The 15,722-nt window shown below is 38.8% G+C and overlaps 2 protein-coding genes and 1 non-coding gene across 3 annotated transcripts; all 3 read right to left on the minus strand.

Annotated features, from left to right (window-relative positions):
• Positions 1-1,028: 1,028 nt before the first annotated feature.
• Positions 1,029-2,900, minus strand: LOC106427542 (berberine bridge enzyme-like 23). Its single transcript, XM_013868269.3, has one exon. The coding sequence runs from the start codon at positions 2,847-2,849 to the stop codon at positions 1,206-1,208; it is 1,644 nt and encodes a 547-aa protein (XP_013723723.1). The 5' UTR covers positions 2,850-2,900; the 3' UTR covers positions 1,029-1,205.
• A 1,316-nt stretch (positions 2,901-4,216) lies between these two features.
• On the minus strand, positions 4,217-6,968 carry LOC106427545 (probable anion transporter 5). The gene is made up of 2 exons (XM_013868273.3): positions 6,665-6,968; positions 4,217-5,938 (listed from the first exon to the last, which is right to left on the minus strand). The coding sequence occupies exon 2, from the start codon at positions 5,806-5,808 to the stop codon at positions 4,507-4,509; it is 1,302 nt and encodes a 433-aa protein (XP_013723727.1). The 5' UTR covers positions 5,809-5,938; positions 6,665-6,968; the 3' UTR covers positions 4,217-4,506.
• A 3,073-nt stretch (positions 6,969-10,041) lies between these two features.
• On the minus strand, positions 10,042-10,148 carry LOC125590803. The gene has a single exon (XR_007326805.1). It is a non-coding gene; the product is annotated as a small nucleolar RNA R71 (small nucleolar RNA).
• Between the last annotated feature and the right edge of the window lie 5,574 nt (positions 10,149-15,722).

The raw sequence follows: 15,722 nt of genomic DNA on the forward strand, positions 1-15,722 counted from the left end.
CGGTGGCTAAACCACAGATATCAATGGGCCTTCCACACGCCTCTAATGTGACTACACACCATGAACATGACAATCGAAGCCCCACCAACAAGATCCTTCTTAGTACAACCGGAATCCATGAAAAACCACCACACCACACCACATACATTAGATCTAAAAAGATCAGCATAGGTGAAAACCAAAATGAGATTCTCTGAGATTTGAGTCTCTATTCCGGATCTGGATCCATATTTTCAGGGGAGAAGGCAAGAAGCCATACACCACGCACAAGATCACAACTGAAACGAACATAAATTATATCTCGTTCCAGCAACGTCGATTAACATACCCCTAAGAAAAAATTAAACTTGAAAAAGATAAGGATAATAGGAGACCCTCTCACGGTACCGGCGAGAAACGCCGGACCGGAGAAAGCCTCAGATCTGAGGAAAAAAATTGAAGAGGTAGGGGAGTGGAAGAAATAGCCGCTCTAATTTTTAAAAATGTGTTTATCTACTAAATTTGTAAAACTGATATGTATTTAAGTTTTGAAATGCTATTTAATACCTATATTTTTAGATTGCTGCGACGCTTTCCGTTTTAAGTGGATAAACAATTATCGTATTATTATTGTTGTCGTAAATTTATTCGTAGCAAGATTCCTCCTACACATAACAGTTTAACAATGATCATAAAGATGGGTTTAACGCGGCAATCAATAACCCAAATCGAAACCCATCGTTTTCGAAATATTTAAAGCAATTGAAACCGATTTGAAAGGTCCTAATTAAGTATGATTTGAACTTAAATTAAAAACATATACAAACACATGTTTTATTAGAATACTTTACAAACTTCCTTCTTCTTTTTTTGGTTTGGTTTGCTGATATGTGAAATAATCAAGAAACAAGATCAAACCACAAAAAAAATAGTTTTTTAAGAACCATGATCTGTGTTTCAAAAAAAAAAAGAACCATGAACTTGACGTGCCAATATTTGTGAAATATCGTAAATTACTAGGATAATTTTTCTATTATGCAAAGAAGAAATAAAACAAAATAAGTCTGATTTATTTAAAACCGATGGTTATCTATCACAATATAGCATGAAGATATAGACAATAAGTGGATCACTTGCACATTAAACCACATGAACATTACATATAAAGCCATAATAAGGGCTAAACACACACAAACATTGTTTTTTTGTTGTCTAAGAATCAAATCTTAAACAATCAAAGGAGGAACACTCTGCTCATTTCTGAAGAAATTGGTTGGATCAATCTTTCCTTTAACCATAGCCAATCTCTTGAAATTACTTCCAAAATACCTCATTCCCCATAAGCTTGCATCCTCAAAGCTGCAGTTAATCGCTTTATTCATACCTAAATCAAGATCTCTGTAATTCAGATAAGCTCCTCTTGGTGATCCAGAGACATAAACTCTCATATATCCATAAAGAAATCTCATCCATCTCACATGTTTCTCCATCTCTTCAATATCCTTCACTCTCCATTTCACCATATACTGTATATTATACAGATTCCCTCTCCTATGTGGAAATGGAGTCTCTGTTTCGCCAATCTCATACATTCTACCACCTAATGGCTCCATGATCATCATCGGAGATTCTACCTCGTGAAATCTCTTCCATATACCTTCTAGGCCGGTTTCAGGAATAGGGTTCTTGACAAAATCAGATTTTGCTTTGAAATACAAATCATTGTATCTTTGTTCTCTATCGAGAAGAGTCTCTAGCGGCTGTCCACTCTTCCAGTTGAAGTACATTATCGAATCGACCCAGCTCATTTCTGAACAGTCTTGAAACCTTAACCCTAGTTCCGGAAACTTCTCATTCATCAGAGGAATCAGTTTATCGATTCCTCCAAGATAATTTGCTTGGAATGTAGCTTGAACTGATCCTCCAGAATTGTAGATTATGACTCTAATAAAGAGATTATCTCCAAGCGTTGCAGCAATAGACTGCCATCTATGAACGATTTTTGTCATGTTTTGTGTAAACGGTAGGTACCTTGTGAAGCAAGTAACCTTCTCTGGAACCCTAACCAGCTTCACTTTCCAAAAAGTTACAACTCCAAAGCTAGCAGCTCCACCTCCTCTAATCGCCCAGAATAAATCTTCTCCCATTTCTCTCCTGCCATTGTAGATTCTTCCGTTTGCGTCTACAAAACGCGCGTCCACAACGTTATCTGCGGCTAAACCATGTTTCCTCATCATTGCACCAAACCCTCCTCCACTAAAATGACCTCCAACTCCAACACTAGGGCATGTTCCCGCAGGGAAGCCATGGATCTTGCTTGCTTTAGCAATTTTGTAGTAAAGCTCACCGATGGTTGCACCGGCTCCAACCCAAGCTGTTTCTTCCCTGAGGTTGATATCGATGGATCGGAGATTTATGAGATCAAGAACGATGAAAGGTGATTGCGATGAGAGGTAAGAAAGGCCTTCATAGTCATGACCACCACTTTTAGTCCTTACTTGCACGTCAAGTTTTTTGCTGCACAGCAATGATCTCTGGATTTCCGATTCTGTTCTTGGTGTGGCTATCAGAATCGGCTTCTGGCTTGAGAAATTTAAGCTTGAGAATCTGTAGTTTTGGGATACAGTTTGCGAGAGATCAGTGTAGAGTCTTGAATCTGGCTCGTGGATCAAGCTTTTAGAGTTCATAAAGGTTGAAACAGAATGTGTCGACATGCAACTAAGAAACTGATCTCTAATAGGAGAAACTTTAGAATCAGAATTGGCCCATTTGACTAAGAACTGAAGAAAGAGAGACAGAGCAAAGGCTCCAACTGTTCTCATTTTTAGTGCTTTTGTTTTCTTGAGTTTGAAGTTACAGAGAAAGAGCATTGTTCTTGTTCTGGCAATGAAAAGAGTATTGGAGATCTTGATAAGAGAAGCTTATAAGCGTAAACTTGTTTCCAAGTAACACTGACATAGAAATAATTAATTATGAATTCAGTGAAAATTTAATTTTGTAATTTTGTGCTGCACAGAAACAAAAGAGCAGACTTGCAAAATTGGTAACTGAAAAAAATTTAATTGATTTATTTTTATTTGTTAAGTAGTAATTATATGCCCACAATGGAATTACGTGTTCTGATATGCATTAGCTTATAGGAGGAATAAGGTTCTCATTATTACACGTAGATAACAATACTCCATAACTTTCCTAGAAAAAGAAAAGTTTTCACAGTTTTGTGCTAATAATTGTTCTTATTAGCCATCTAATTTCTGTTAAGCAGGATCAGTACTTAACTGCTTTTATAAAGATGATGAGTCTTATATCTAAAAGAAAACAACTTTAACTACTATCATACTTCTAATTCTAAATGATGTTCTACTACATTTTTTTTGAGACAAATTAGCTTTTTTTTAATAATATGAAGCTAGCGTCAGGTATAATTTACTGCAATTCAACGGCATGCGCCCAACGTGTCAGTGTTTTCTAGTTGTTAGTTGTCTTTGGGTCCTGATCTATATTACCCACTGCATGACTCATTTGTGTTACAGTGAGTATTAAAGAAGATTAAACTAATTAACAGGGAAGAAAACCCTTTCTCAAAAAAAAAAAAAATGAAAAATTGATTATGAAATTAAATTGACAAGAAAACAATTTTCTGCTAACACTAAAACTGAATCGTGATGACAAAAAAAAAAAAAAAAAAACTGAATCGATAAAATGGAACCAAAATTCCCCAATCTAAAGTTAAAATGGATTTCATGATAAACAAAAAAGTGGAAAATTGTATGCCAAATTAACCGAACAAAATCCAAACATTATGCAATTAAATCAAGTAAACCGAAAAATATAGAAATCGCCATTTGTTTATTTTCAAATACTAAATCTACTATAAAAAAAAAAACCAAAATCTATAAATCAAAAGCCAAAAACTAAAATCTAAAATACATCCAAACAATCATAACTTGAATTTCATAATAACCAAAAGGTGGAAAATGGTATGCCAATTTTTTTTTTCTTTTGACAAAGGGCTTTTGTATGCCAAATTAACCGAACAAAATCCAAGCATTATGCAACTAAATCTAGTAAACCGAAAAATATAAAAATTAATCTTATTGATAAAAAAATATTAATAACATTAAATTAATTACTTTTAACTTTGCTATTGCTTTGTCTAAAACTGAAACCAAATATTCCAAACCGAACCAGATCACACATGCTTTGCGACATACTATGAAAAACAGAAATAAAAGAATAATCTGAATTCCTCGTAAATTCTTACTACTGTATATAAAAACTCGAAAATTTTACAATATCCAAATATAACCCCTCAATGATTATCCAACTACAGAATTTTATTCTTATTCATAGTATATTGCAAGATCAACTAATAATAAAACTCTTGGTGTGATTCAAAGTTTACTCACCCAAAAAAAAAGAATACCAATGAAGAGCCTGAGAGTACAAGGTTTCAATGGATCTTCAAATGTAAGAGGGCTCTACTAACTAATCTTGACAAGGGTTTCTCATAAACTTTGATCCCATTCAATCAAAGATCCTTTCTCCCGTAGAGAACAACAAAAACACAACGGTACTAAAGATACAGAGCAAACCAGGTATGAAGAACACAACTCTCCAGCTCTCTGGATGTGACAAATCCGAGTAGATCAACTTGGACGCTTCAAGAAGCTTCCCAGTCAAATCAACACCAATGATTCCAGCTAATGTCCCAGCAGTATTCGAAACTCCCATCACAATTCCTGCATATCTGGGAGCAATATCCATATGGTTCACCGCAAAACCGGCTCTTCCTAATGCCAGAAACCCAAGAGCCACAGAGGAACACAAGATCACACCGTTGGAGGTTCTAAACTGAGGCAAAGCCATCAACGCCGCTGAAGCGACTAAAAACCCAACCGTGTTCAAGAACTTGCGTGTTCTGGTAACAGAAAGTATTCTCTTGGTGATCAAATAGTCTGCAATAAACCCACCAACAATGGAGAATACAAACATGTTAAGGTACGGCACCATCTTCGATGAATCCATTCCCTGAAGACTGACCTTGAGCCCAAGCTCGAAGTAAGTCGGAAGCCAGTTCATCAGCACATATAAAGCGTAATGGAATGTGAAATTGTTGACCACAATCGCCCAAACGGGTAAGCTGAGCATTATCTTCTTCCATGGGATGTGAGTAACTTTATGGTGGTGGTTTACATTAGTTGGCAAGAGAGCACCTCCAAATCCAGCTGCAGCGGCTTTCGGATGCTCAGATCGAGGTGGGTCAGTAGCGTACCTAATCCAAAGCAATGACCATACAACACCAGCTAATGCCTCTGCTAAGAAAACTGATTCCGGACCTCTAAACTCAACTAAAGCAGGGAGCAACCACATTCCTAAAGCTGCACCTAAATACATTCCCGAAGTCGTTATCGAAACCAACCTAGACCTTTCATGAGGAGGTACCCACTGAGCCAAAACAGTGTGGATAGAAGGAAAGATAAAACCTTGAGCAACACCAACAAGTAAACGGGCGAAAACCAAGAGCCCGACTCTGTTAGGATCAAGTGGAACCAAGAAACAAGTAGACGACCATAGAACAAAGGACATAAGGAGGACTTTTCTTCCACCAATTTTCTGAGCAGCCCAACCTCCGGGCACTTGAGAGCAAGCGTAGCCAATAAAGAAGGTGGAAAGTATGGTTCCTTTGCTTGACTGATTGATTCCGGCAGCATCTGCAGCGACGGTGTATGCAATAGAGAAGCCAACACGCTCGATGTAACAGACGGAGGTGCTGAGGAAAGTCAAGAAGACTATGACATAGCGTTGTGGGATATTGGATAACTTCATGTTAGACCTTTTCTCTGGTTTAGATCCTTTATGTCACACAAATGGCCTCTCAAGCACCACCGCATAAGAGAAAGAGACCAGGATAATTGAAAAACAGGGGTTCCAAGACTCCTTAATCCACCGTCAAAATCTGCAATGGTGCATGTCAAAACTGTAAATGACCCAAATTAAAAAACAAAATACACAACCACAGTATTGGGGAGCACCAAATAATCATAATTCGCGATGATTCAAGCCACCATTGTTGATTCAGAAGAAAAGAAACAAGAGGCTTGACACTACAACGGTACTACTAACTAAGATCCATTCTTTGTCAGATGTACATAAGACAAGTGTAAGTAACAGATAAAACTTTCTCTAATCATATAAGAAGTCAGCTACAAAAGTGAAAAGCCTTCAACAAAACTAGATCACAATTCATCTTAGCTATGCATCGAAAGATACTACAATGTTTAAGTAAAATGCACCTACAAAGTTAAAAAAAATCAAACATCTTAAGCTTTCTCTAATCATAGAAAATCAAATAAAACTCTTTAATGAAACAGATCATAGGCTATTATGATTCATAACTCATCTTAGGATAATAAAGTGAAGCAAATGAAAAATATATTTTCAGATCTTGGAAAGAAAAAAACAAGAGAGTAAATCTGAAGTATGAGGTATCAAGCAAATGAGTTCCTTTGAGAAACAGTTTCGATTTCAAGACACAATCAAGCCTCAATTTAACTCAACTACCCAAAAAAGGGAGAAAAAAATAAAATAAACAAGGAAACCGAAGAAGCAATCTTGTTCAATTGAGTGAAGCCTTTTTCACAATGTAGATCGATAGAAATGAAAGTCGAATCACAAAGCATACCTTACTTCCTCTGGATATTCTCTCACGTTCCCTCCAACTCTGCCCTCAATTTTAACATCAGATTTGCAAACAATGCGAATGGAGGGTTTACGGTATCAACAAAGTAAATTCAAAATCGATTTTTGAGAAATCGGAGAGAATGAAGAATGGGTTTTGGATTTTGACTGTGGAGAGAGCAGTGATTCGACGGTGAAGAAGATGGAGATTTTTAGGGTTTGTAAAAGAATTTAGAGAATGATGGAGATCGCTTTTTCTTGGGTCAACCACGATGTTGATGTGTAAATGAGTAACAACGAAACGGCCATTTCTTCTTCTTTTATTTATTAAACAGCTAACGGTTAATTAAAAAAAAGTGGAAAATGTTATAAAACAGACCGTTTAGTTTAGAGACCGAATGTTTCTATCTATTATTAATCATAACATGGGTTCCTTTATATAAGGATTACAAATCATAGAAAAATGAAAATATCCAAAACCTAAACCAACTATGATTAGAAAAACTACTAATACATAATAATGGAAAGATAACAATTACAAGGAAAAAGAAATCCAAAGCATAAGCCGCCCCTCTCTCTTTCTTTCCTAAGGTCACAGACGCCTCTCTCTCTCTAGGATTGGGCCATCTCTCTCTCTAAGTGTATGGACCGGTTATGGACCGGGCCGGTTATGGACATTCATCAATTGATTTACAAATCGATTGATTTATAACACTCCCCATTCGATACCATAACCGTTCAGGGATTGTAATACGCTTAATGTTGCCTCATTAAAACCTTATCAGAAAAACCCAGTGGGACAAAACCATGATGAAGAAAAAAGAGTACAACACATACTGCTCCCCCTGATGTGAACCTCATTGTAGGTTCTTTAGTCTACGCATCTGATGCGTGATCTTTCCTGGACGTGCAGGAAGGGAGTAATCAAATCGGCCAAGTTTATTACTGAACCGTAATTGGACCATTTTGATCTTTTCGGTCTTTTTTCATGTCTTCTGACATCGTGTGTACATGGTCAAGAAGTGAACCTTTTCTGTCGACCACTCTATACTTTGGTCAGACATGTAGGACTATGGTCCTCGACCAAAAAAACATCCTCACGGATACTCTCTTTGGCTATTAGCCGCCTATGACGATGTTAGAAATGCTGATTGATAGGTAACAGACTGTATGAGTTTTCTCTATACTACAATCGACTATGCACTAATCTGATCGATCCATGTTGAGTCATAGACTTCTTTTATACATGTTCATAACTGATATCTTGCATATTTACATTGTTTTATCCATTCATCCATGAGCATTTTCATCATATAGATTAGGATTTAGCCATGTCTAGGTTGCATTTTGCATTCATTGTCCTTATTAGGTGTTGGAGTGTGCCATGGAGTGATTTGAGATGTTTGGGAGCATTATGATCCAAAAAGAGGTGAAAGATGAGCATGGATGGAGCCTTTAGAGAAATCTCCTGTTGCTAAGATTTTGTGGAGACACAGAAAATTGAGTTAGCTTTCTAATGGAAGTGGTTTCAAGTCATTTGGAGATGTAATGAAGGAGTTATGATCAATTTACTAGAGGCATATCCATCCTGGTCGAGCATCGCAGAGTGACCTCTCAGAGCGACCTACCGAGGTCGCTCCCAGCCAGAGCGACCAGCCAGAGCGACTAGCTCAAGTCACTCCCAGCCAGAGCGACCAGCCAGAGTGACCAGGTCAAGTCACTCGCGTTTTGACGGGTCGAGACACAAAGAAACGCGTCGGGAGTGACCTCCTGGAGCGACTATGCTAGGTCACTCCGCGTGTTTTGCTTGGACGATTTTTATGTTATTTCAGGGGCCTTTTGGTCATTTGTTTTGATGTTTTTACACTTTCTAAACCTAAGTTAAGTACTTTTTTGTAAGATTGGAGGCAGATAATCTCTTTTCTAGAGAAGAACTAGTAAAAAACCTCTTTTGATTCAGATTTCATTGCTTTCATCTTGTGTTCTTGTTGATTTCTTATCTATTTCTCTACATGGTTAATCTGAAATCCAATATGGGTTTAAGAGGAATCATGGAGATTAGTGAGTAATCACCTTTTGAATTCATGGGTTAGGGAGATTAAGGGTGATTAGGTTAGTTCTAGGATGTTTTAGTGTAGATCATTCTTGTTCCTTGCTAGTAGAGTATTCTTAATGCATCTTCTGAGTTGGCCACTCAAAAGTTGATCAATAGGCATTTCCCACCCGAAAGGTGTTTGATGAAATGCCTGAGACAACTCTCCTAAGCTTTAAGTATACTTTGCCAAAGACATTTGTTGTTAAAGATGCTAAGATAGCTAATAGACTTGTTAGTAATGATTGCTTTCATATTATTCAACCAAAGACATTTGATGTTTGAGATATGTTAGCAAATGAGCATTCATCTAGACATAGAGCTTGCTTAGAATTGTGTCTAGGCTTAAGGTTGATAGTTTGATTGATCATTTGACATCCTTAGTTCGATACTTGATCACCCAAGGTCTAATCCCTATGCCCATGAGTTCTCTTTTCCCTTAGTCAAGAAAGTATCATTCTGTTATTGTTTTCTAGTTTTAGTCATAGCTTAAAACCCATCTAAATCATTGGTTGCACTTAGATTAAGTGAGTACTTGCATTCTCAGTGCTTTGATATCCCTCAGAACTGGTTCGACAATCACTATACTACAACATTTGTCTTAGGAGCCTTGAAAACTCCTAACATCAAATTGGCGCCGTTGCCAAATTCTGAGTAGATTTAAACATTGAGATTTAGTCACTTGCTTGAGACTAAGTCATTTTAATTTTGTTTTGTTACTGATTCTTCTTCTTCACCTACCTTTCACTTTCAGGTGTATGAACTTGAGGAGCAGGGGTCCATCAAACCTAGTTCCAATAGTAGCAGACATCAGAGCTTTTGAGAGGGAGTGTGCTAGAGCTAGAAGAGAAGAAGAACACCAGGCCCACTTGGATATTGATATGGCAGGTCCACCGCAAGGGGCAAAACACCAACCGCGGGCAGCTCGACCCATTGGCACTTACGACCGCCCCAACATACATGGTCACAGATTCGGAATCCGAGCACCAGCTGTGGCAGCCAACAACTTTGAGGTCAAGTCAGGACTCCTCAACGTGATCGAGAACAACAAGTATCATGGCTTGGCTCTGGAGGACCCATTTGATCACTTGGATAGGTTCGACAGCTACTGTGGGTTGTCAAAAACCAATGGTGTGTCCGAAGATGCCTTAAAGCTCAAGCTATTCCCTTTCTCTTTGGGGGATAAGGCACGTCAGTGGGAGAAGTCTCTACCCAGCCACTCTATCACCACTTGGGATGAGTGCAAGAGAGCATTCTTGGAGAAATTCTTCTCATCCTCAAGAACTGCTAAGCTGAGAAATGAGATCTCCAGTTTCCAACAGAAGAACTTGGAAGGATTCAGTGAAGCCTGGGAGAGATTCAAGGGCTACCAAGCTCAATGCCCACACCATGGTTTTTCTAAGGAGAGCTTGCTGAGCACATTCTACCGTGGTGCTCTTCCTAAGTACAGGGCCAGACTGGATACAGCTAGCAATGGGTTCTTCTTGGGGAGAACTGAGGAAGATGCAGAGGAGCTGGTTGACAACATGGTAAAGAGTGATGCAGTCTACAGTGGAGACCACGACAGAAGCAGTCGAACAGATGATAAGCAGACGAGGAAGGAGTTGAAAGCTCTACAGGATAAGATAGACATCCTCCTTGCTGATAAAGCCACACAAGAGCAGCTGCACTTTGTTGGTAACCCAAGCCAAGATACACCACCTGTTGTCCATGAGGTTGAGGGTTTGGAAGGTCAGGAAGACCTGTGTTTCATCAACAACAATGGTAGCTGGTACAAAAAAGAGCCCAACTTTCAGTACAACAACTACCAACAGAAATCCTACCCCAACAACCAACAGAGTGGTTATCCGCCTCGAAACAACCAGCAAGGCAGCTATCAACCTCATCAAAACCCCTCATCTGGTTCCTCTGCTCCTCAAGAGAGCAGCACTGACACCCTGCTGAAACAAATCTTGGAGTCTCAGACTAGAAGTGAGAAGCATGTTGGATATGAGTTGAAAAACCTTCATTCCAAGATTGATGGAAGCTACAATGAGCTCAACAACAAGTTCTCACATCTTGCTTCTACAGTCAAGAATTTAGAGAATCAGTTTGCTTCCATGAACACTCACCAGACTCGCCAGCAAGGATCTCTACCTGGAAAATCTGACCAAAACCCCAAGGAGGCCAAAGCTATCACCCTTAGGAGTGGTAAGCAGTTACCTCCTACAACCCTCACCAGGGATGCTGAGAAACTAGGTGAAGAGGTGGCCATCAACTTAGATGATGAAGTGGTGATTGTTGATGAGAAAATCAATGATGAAATCTTGGAGAAGATTGTGGAAGCCAAGGGTAAAGGAAAGGTTGGGGAAGCGAAGAAAACAGTGAAAGATGGTGAAGTTCTTGCTCCAGCAAGTGAGAACTCTTTTGTTCCTCCTCCCTATGAACCCAAACTACCATTCCCTGGTAGATTCAAGAGGCAGCTGCTAGAGAAGTACAAGGCTTTGTTTGACAAGCAAATGAGTGAAGCTCAGGTTGCAATGCCCATCATCGATGCTTTCATGTTGATTCCTCAATACAACAAGTTCCTGAAAGATGTTGTAGCTGCAAAGAAGAAGGAAATGGAAAGCATGATGATTCTTACCCATGAGTGCAGTGCCATCATCCAAAGGCTTGATGTTCCAGAGAAGTTAGAGGATCCAGGATGCTTCACACTACCTTGTGCTCTTGGACCTATGGTATTTGAGAAATGTCTCTGCGATTTGGGAGCTAGTGTCAGCGTGATGCCTTTGTCTGTTGCAAAGAAGCTTGGATTCACTCAGTACAAGAAGTGTAGACTCTCTCTGGTGTTAGCTGATCGTTCAGTGAAGTACCCTGTGGGCATCTTAGAGGACCTACCTGTGAAGATTGGAAGGTATGAGATACCTACAGATTTTGTGGTGCTTGAGATGGGTGAGGAGGCTCAGGACCCATTGATTCTTGGAAGGCCATTCTTAGCTACAGCAGGAGCAATTGTTAAGGTGAAAGCGGGCACGATTGATCTCCATTTGGGTAAAGGGCATGTTCTCCACTTTGACATCAAGGAGAAAATGAAGAACCCAACTGTGTTCGGGAAAGCCTTCTACATTGAAGAGATGGGCACTCTTACTGATGAGCACCTTGAAGAGTTACCACCTGAGGACGATGAGGAGGGAGCATCTCCCCCTACTTATTCTCCATAGAAGGTAACCCACTACTTTCCCTTGTATATACCATTTCGTTTTTGCATATTAGTTTTCTCTTTTTGGGTATCTCTCTCTCCTTGACAACACAGAGACTGTGTTATTTAAGTTTGGGGGAGGTACCAAGTATTTGATCACGTTTGCTTTGATGATTTGAGTCTCATGCATTGCATTATACATATATATTTGCATTAAAAAAAAAAAAAAATTTCATTTAGTTTGCATCTTTGGCATTTCTAGGAGAGTCTAGAGCATATAGGTTGCATTTACTTGCATTGGGAGAAATGATTTTAAATGCCTTGTAAAGAACACTACGTTGCACCTGAGTAGCTTTTGCACCTCTCAAAAAGACTTGTATGTTTCGAGCCTTGAAAACTCTTCCTGAAACTTGTTGATTGCTGAAACTCAGTCTTTGAAGCCAACTACAACCTTATTTGAACTAAACGAACTTAATGCTTCTTGCTCATGGTCCCTTGTGTACTGAGTCATGGCTATACACACCTGAGTTGTCACATCCTTTATGCCAATCTTATTCTGACAAACTCTAGTGGTAGACCACTCCCAAAACTTTTCCCTCCTTTTAAGCTTTCATTGTTTGATGAGTGAGGCCTTCTTCGGAAAGTCTTACATGTGCATAATGTTGAGAGTATCGGGTACGACAATGCTTGATCTTCATTCTTGCTAGATTGGGCACTCTATTGTCTAGCTATAGGTGGGGGGTGAGAGTTGTGATTATGATTTGGGAGCAATGAAAAAGGAAAAGAAATGACTCTTTGTGTTTAAGTGAATTGTCTTATTGGGATAAGTAGAAAAACCTCTAGCTCAAGTTATGAAAAGTCTTGGCCCCCATCTAAAAAAAAAAGAAATAAAATATGAAAAGAAAAGAAAAAGAAAGAAAAAGGGGGCTAGCAAAGTTGTTAGGAGCTAAGTAATGTTTTGAGGTTGTGAAAAATCCCTTGTAGATTTGAAAGAGAAGGAGTTAATGTTCTTAGGATCTTTCGGTGAGAGATGTGAGTTGGGTTTGACATTTGGGAATGATTGTGTAATTGTATGTTTGGGAAAATGGTAGAACAATGGAGATTGAGCATTGTATGCATGAGTTGATCCCTTTCTTAGATATATTATGTGCAATGTCAAGTCTACTTGTTTCGAGAGTAAACCACCTTAAAGATCATATGTTTTGAACCTCTTGAATCACTTGAATAAAAGCCTTCCCTTACCCAACCAAATGATTTGGACCAACTGACCATTTGCAAGAATTCACCTAATGTTTTGTGCTTAACGAATGTGAGAGTTGGTTGATTTGAATATGTGGATGATTGATGATGAGTGTAAGGGCAAAAAGAGTTGAGATAGGCCTAGAGAAGCTAGAGTGTAATAAGAGAGTGTGCTAATTGTGTGTGCTAGTTGTGTTTCTTTTGGCTATGAGCTCCCAACTTCAAACTTCTCTCCCTATGAGTTCTAGAAAGTTCACTTGTGGACAAGTAAAAGAACAAGTTTGGGGGAGTTGATATCTTGCATATTTACATTGTTTTATCCATTCATCCATGAGCATTTTCATCATATAGATTAGGATTTAGCCATGTCTAGGTTGCATTTTGCATTCATTGTCCTTATTAGGTGTTGGAGTGTGCCATGGAGTGATTTGAGATGTTTGGGAGCATTATGATCCAAAAAGAGGTGAAAGATGAGATGGATGGAGCCTTTAGAGAAATCTCCTGTTGCTAAGATTTTGTGGAGACACAGAAAATTGAGTTAGCTTTCTAATGGAAGTGGTTTCAAGTCATTTGGAGATGTAATGAAGGAGTTATGATCAATTTACTAGAGGCATATCCATCCTGGTCGAGCATCGCAGAGTGACCTCTCAGAGCGACCTACCGAGGTCGCTCCCAGCCAGAGCGACCAGCCAGAGCGACTAGCTCAAGTCACTCCCAGCCAGAGCGACCAGCCAGAGTGACCAGGTCAAGTCACTCGCGTTTTGACGGGTCGAGACACAAAGAAACGCGTCGGGAGTGACCTCCTGGAGCGACTATGCTAGGTCACTCCGCGTGTTTTGCTTGGACGATTTTTATGTTATTTCAGGGGCCTTTTGGTCATTTGTTTTGATGTTTTTACACTTTCTAAACCTAAGTTAAGTACTTTTTTGTAAGATTGGAGGCAGATAATCTCTTTTCTAGAGAAGAACTAGTAAAAAACCTCTTTTGATTCAGATTTCATTGCTTTCATCTTGTGTTCTTGTTGATTTCTTATCTATTTCTCTACATGGTTAATCTGAAATCCAATATGGGTTTAAGAGGAATCATGGAGATTAGTGAGTAATCACCTTTTGAATTCATGGGTTAGGGAGATTAAGGGTGATTAGGTTAGTTCTAGGATGTTTTAGTGTAGATCATTCTTGTTCCTTGCTAGTAGAGTATTCTTAATGCATCTTCTGAGTTGGCCACTCAAAAGTTGATCAATAGGCATTTCCCACCCGAAAGGTGTTTGATGAAATGCCTGAGACAACTCTCCTAAGCTTTAAGTATACTTTGCCAAAGACATTTGTTGTTAAAGATGCTAAGATAGCTAATAGACTTGTTAGTAATGATTGCTTTCATATTATTCAACCAAAGACATTTGATGTTTGAGATATGTTAGCAAATGAGCATTCATCTAGACATAGAGCTTGCTTAGAATTGTGTCTAGGCTTAAGGTTGATAGTTTGATTGATCATTTGACATCCTTAGTTCGATACTTGATCACCCAAGGTCTAATCCCTATGCCCATGAGTTCTCTTTTCCCTTAGTCAAGAAAGTATCATTCTGTTATTGTTTTCTAGTTTTAGTCATAGCTTAAAACCCATCTAAATCATTGGTTGCACTTAGATTAAGTGAGTACTTGCATTCTCAGTGCTTTGATATCCCTCAGAACTGGTTCGACAATCACTATACTACAACATTTGTCTTAGGAGCCTTGAAAACTCCTAACATCAATAACTTGTCTCATGAGTGTCCAAGATCATGACTTGATCAATGATCATTGTTGTAATGAATTTTACAATCTCATCAAACTATGGCTCTGCGGCCAAATACACTCATGGACCTCACACATGGCTATCGATTCTTCTTGCCTTCGGCAATGCCACATACATTAGATATTGCAGTCCTATATTTATATCTTGATGGCGTCCCATGACCTTTCTTGCCGTGGATCATACCACGCACTTGAATATATATTAGGTCATGGACCTCGACCACACGTGCTTATGGACTGCCATATGATAACTGATCTTTCTTTTCCACTAACCCGTACTACAATCTAGTCGGTCCATGCTAGTGTCACAGATCTGTATAAACCTTTTAACCTCTCTTTAGGTTGGTTTAGTATAAACACAAGGAATTCGAATTTCTTTATTAGTTTACATATGGACTGAATTTGATCGTTCTTATAGAACTCCTTTACTAGTATTATATACTATATGCAGCTGCTTTGTTTCAGTCCATGAACAGCTTAGGAACAATGATGTCCTTTATCCAGTGATCCATATGCTGCTTACTACATCTTTATATGTCAATTTAATTTCTTTCTTATGACCAGACCTTTGTCAATTTCGAAATTGTGTAGCATCATCCACCACATAGGAGTTTATCTCCTTATAATCTGTTCCATGGTCTCTGTGAGTATCCTTGTGTAACAAGCTATGATCGAATGCTGTTAATAGGAAACATGAACACCTTTAGACCTCGTGATCATGTACCATATCTCACAATTTCTTTTCCCTCACAAGACCC

This window comes from Brassica napus, chromosome C7 (genome assembly GCF_020379485.1).
Source record: "Brassica napus cultivar Da-Ae chromosome C7, Da-Ae, whole genome shotgun sequence".
NCBI lineage: Eukaryota > Viridiplantae > Streptophyta > Magnoliopsida > Brassicales > Brassicaceae > Brassica > Brassica napus.

What these genes read in the sequence shown, in the direction of transcription:
- LOC106427545 (XM_013868273.3), bottom strand. Translation starts at nt 5,808, where the DNA reads ATGAAGTTATCCAATATCCCACAACGCTATGTCATAGTCTTCTTGACT.
- LOC106427542 (XM_013868269.3), bottom strand. Translation starts at nt 2,849, where the DNA reads ATGCTCTTTCTCTGTAACTTCAAACTCAAGAAAACAAAAGCACTAAAA.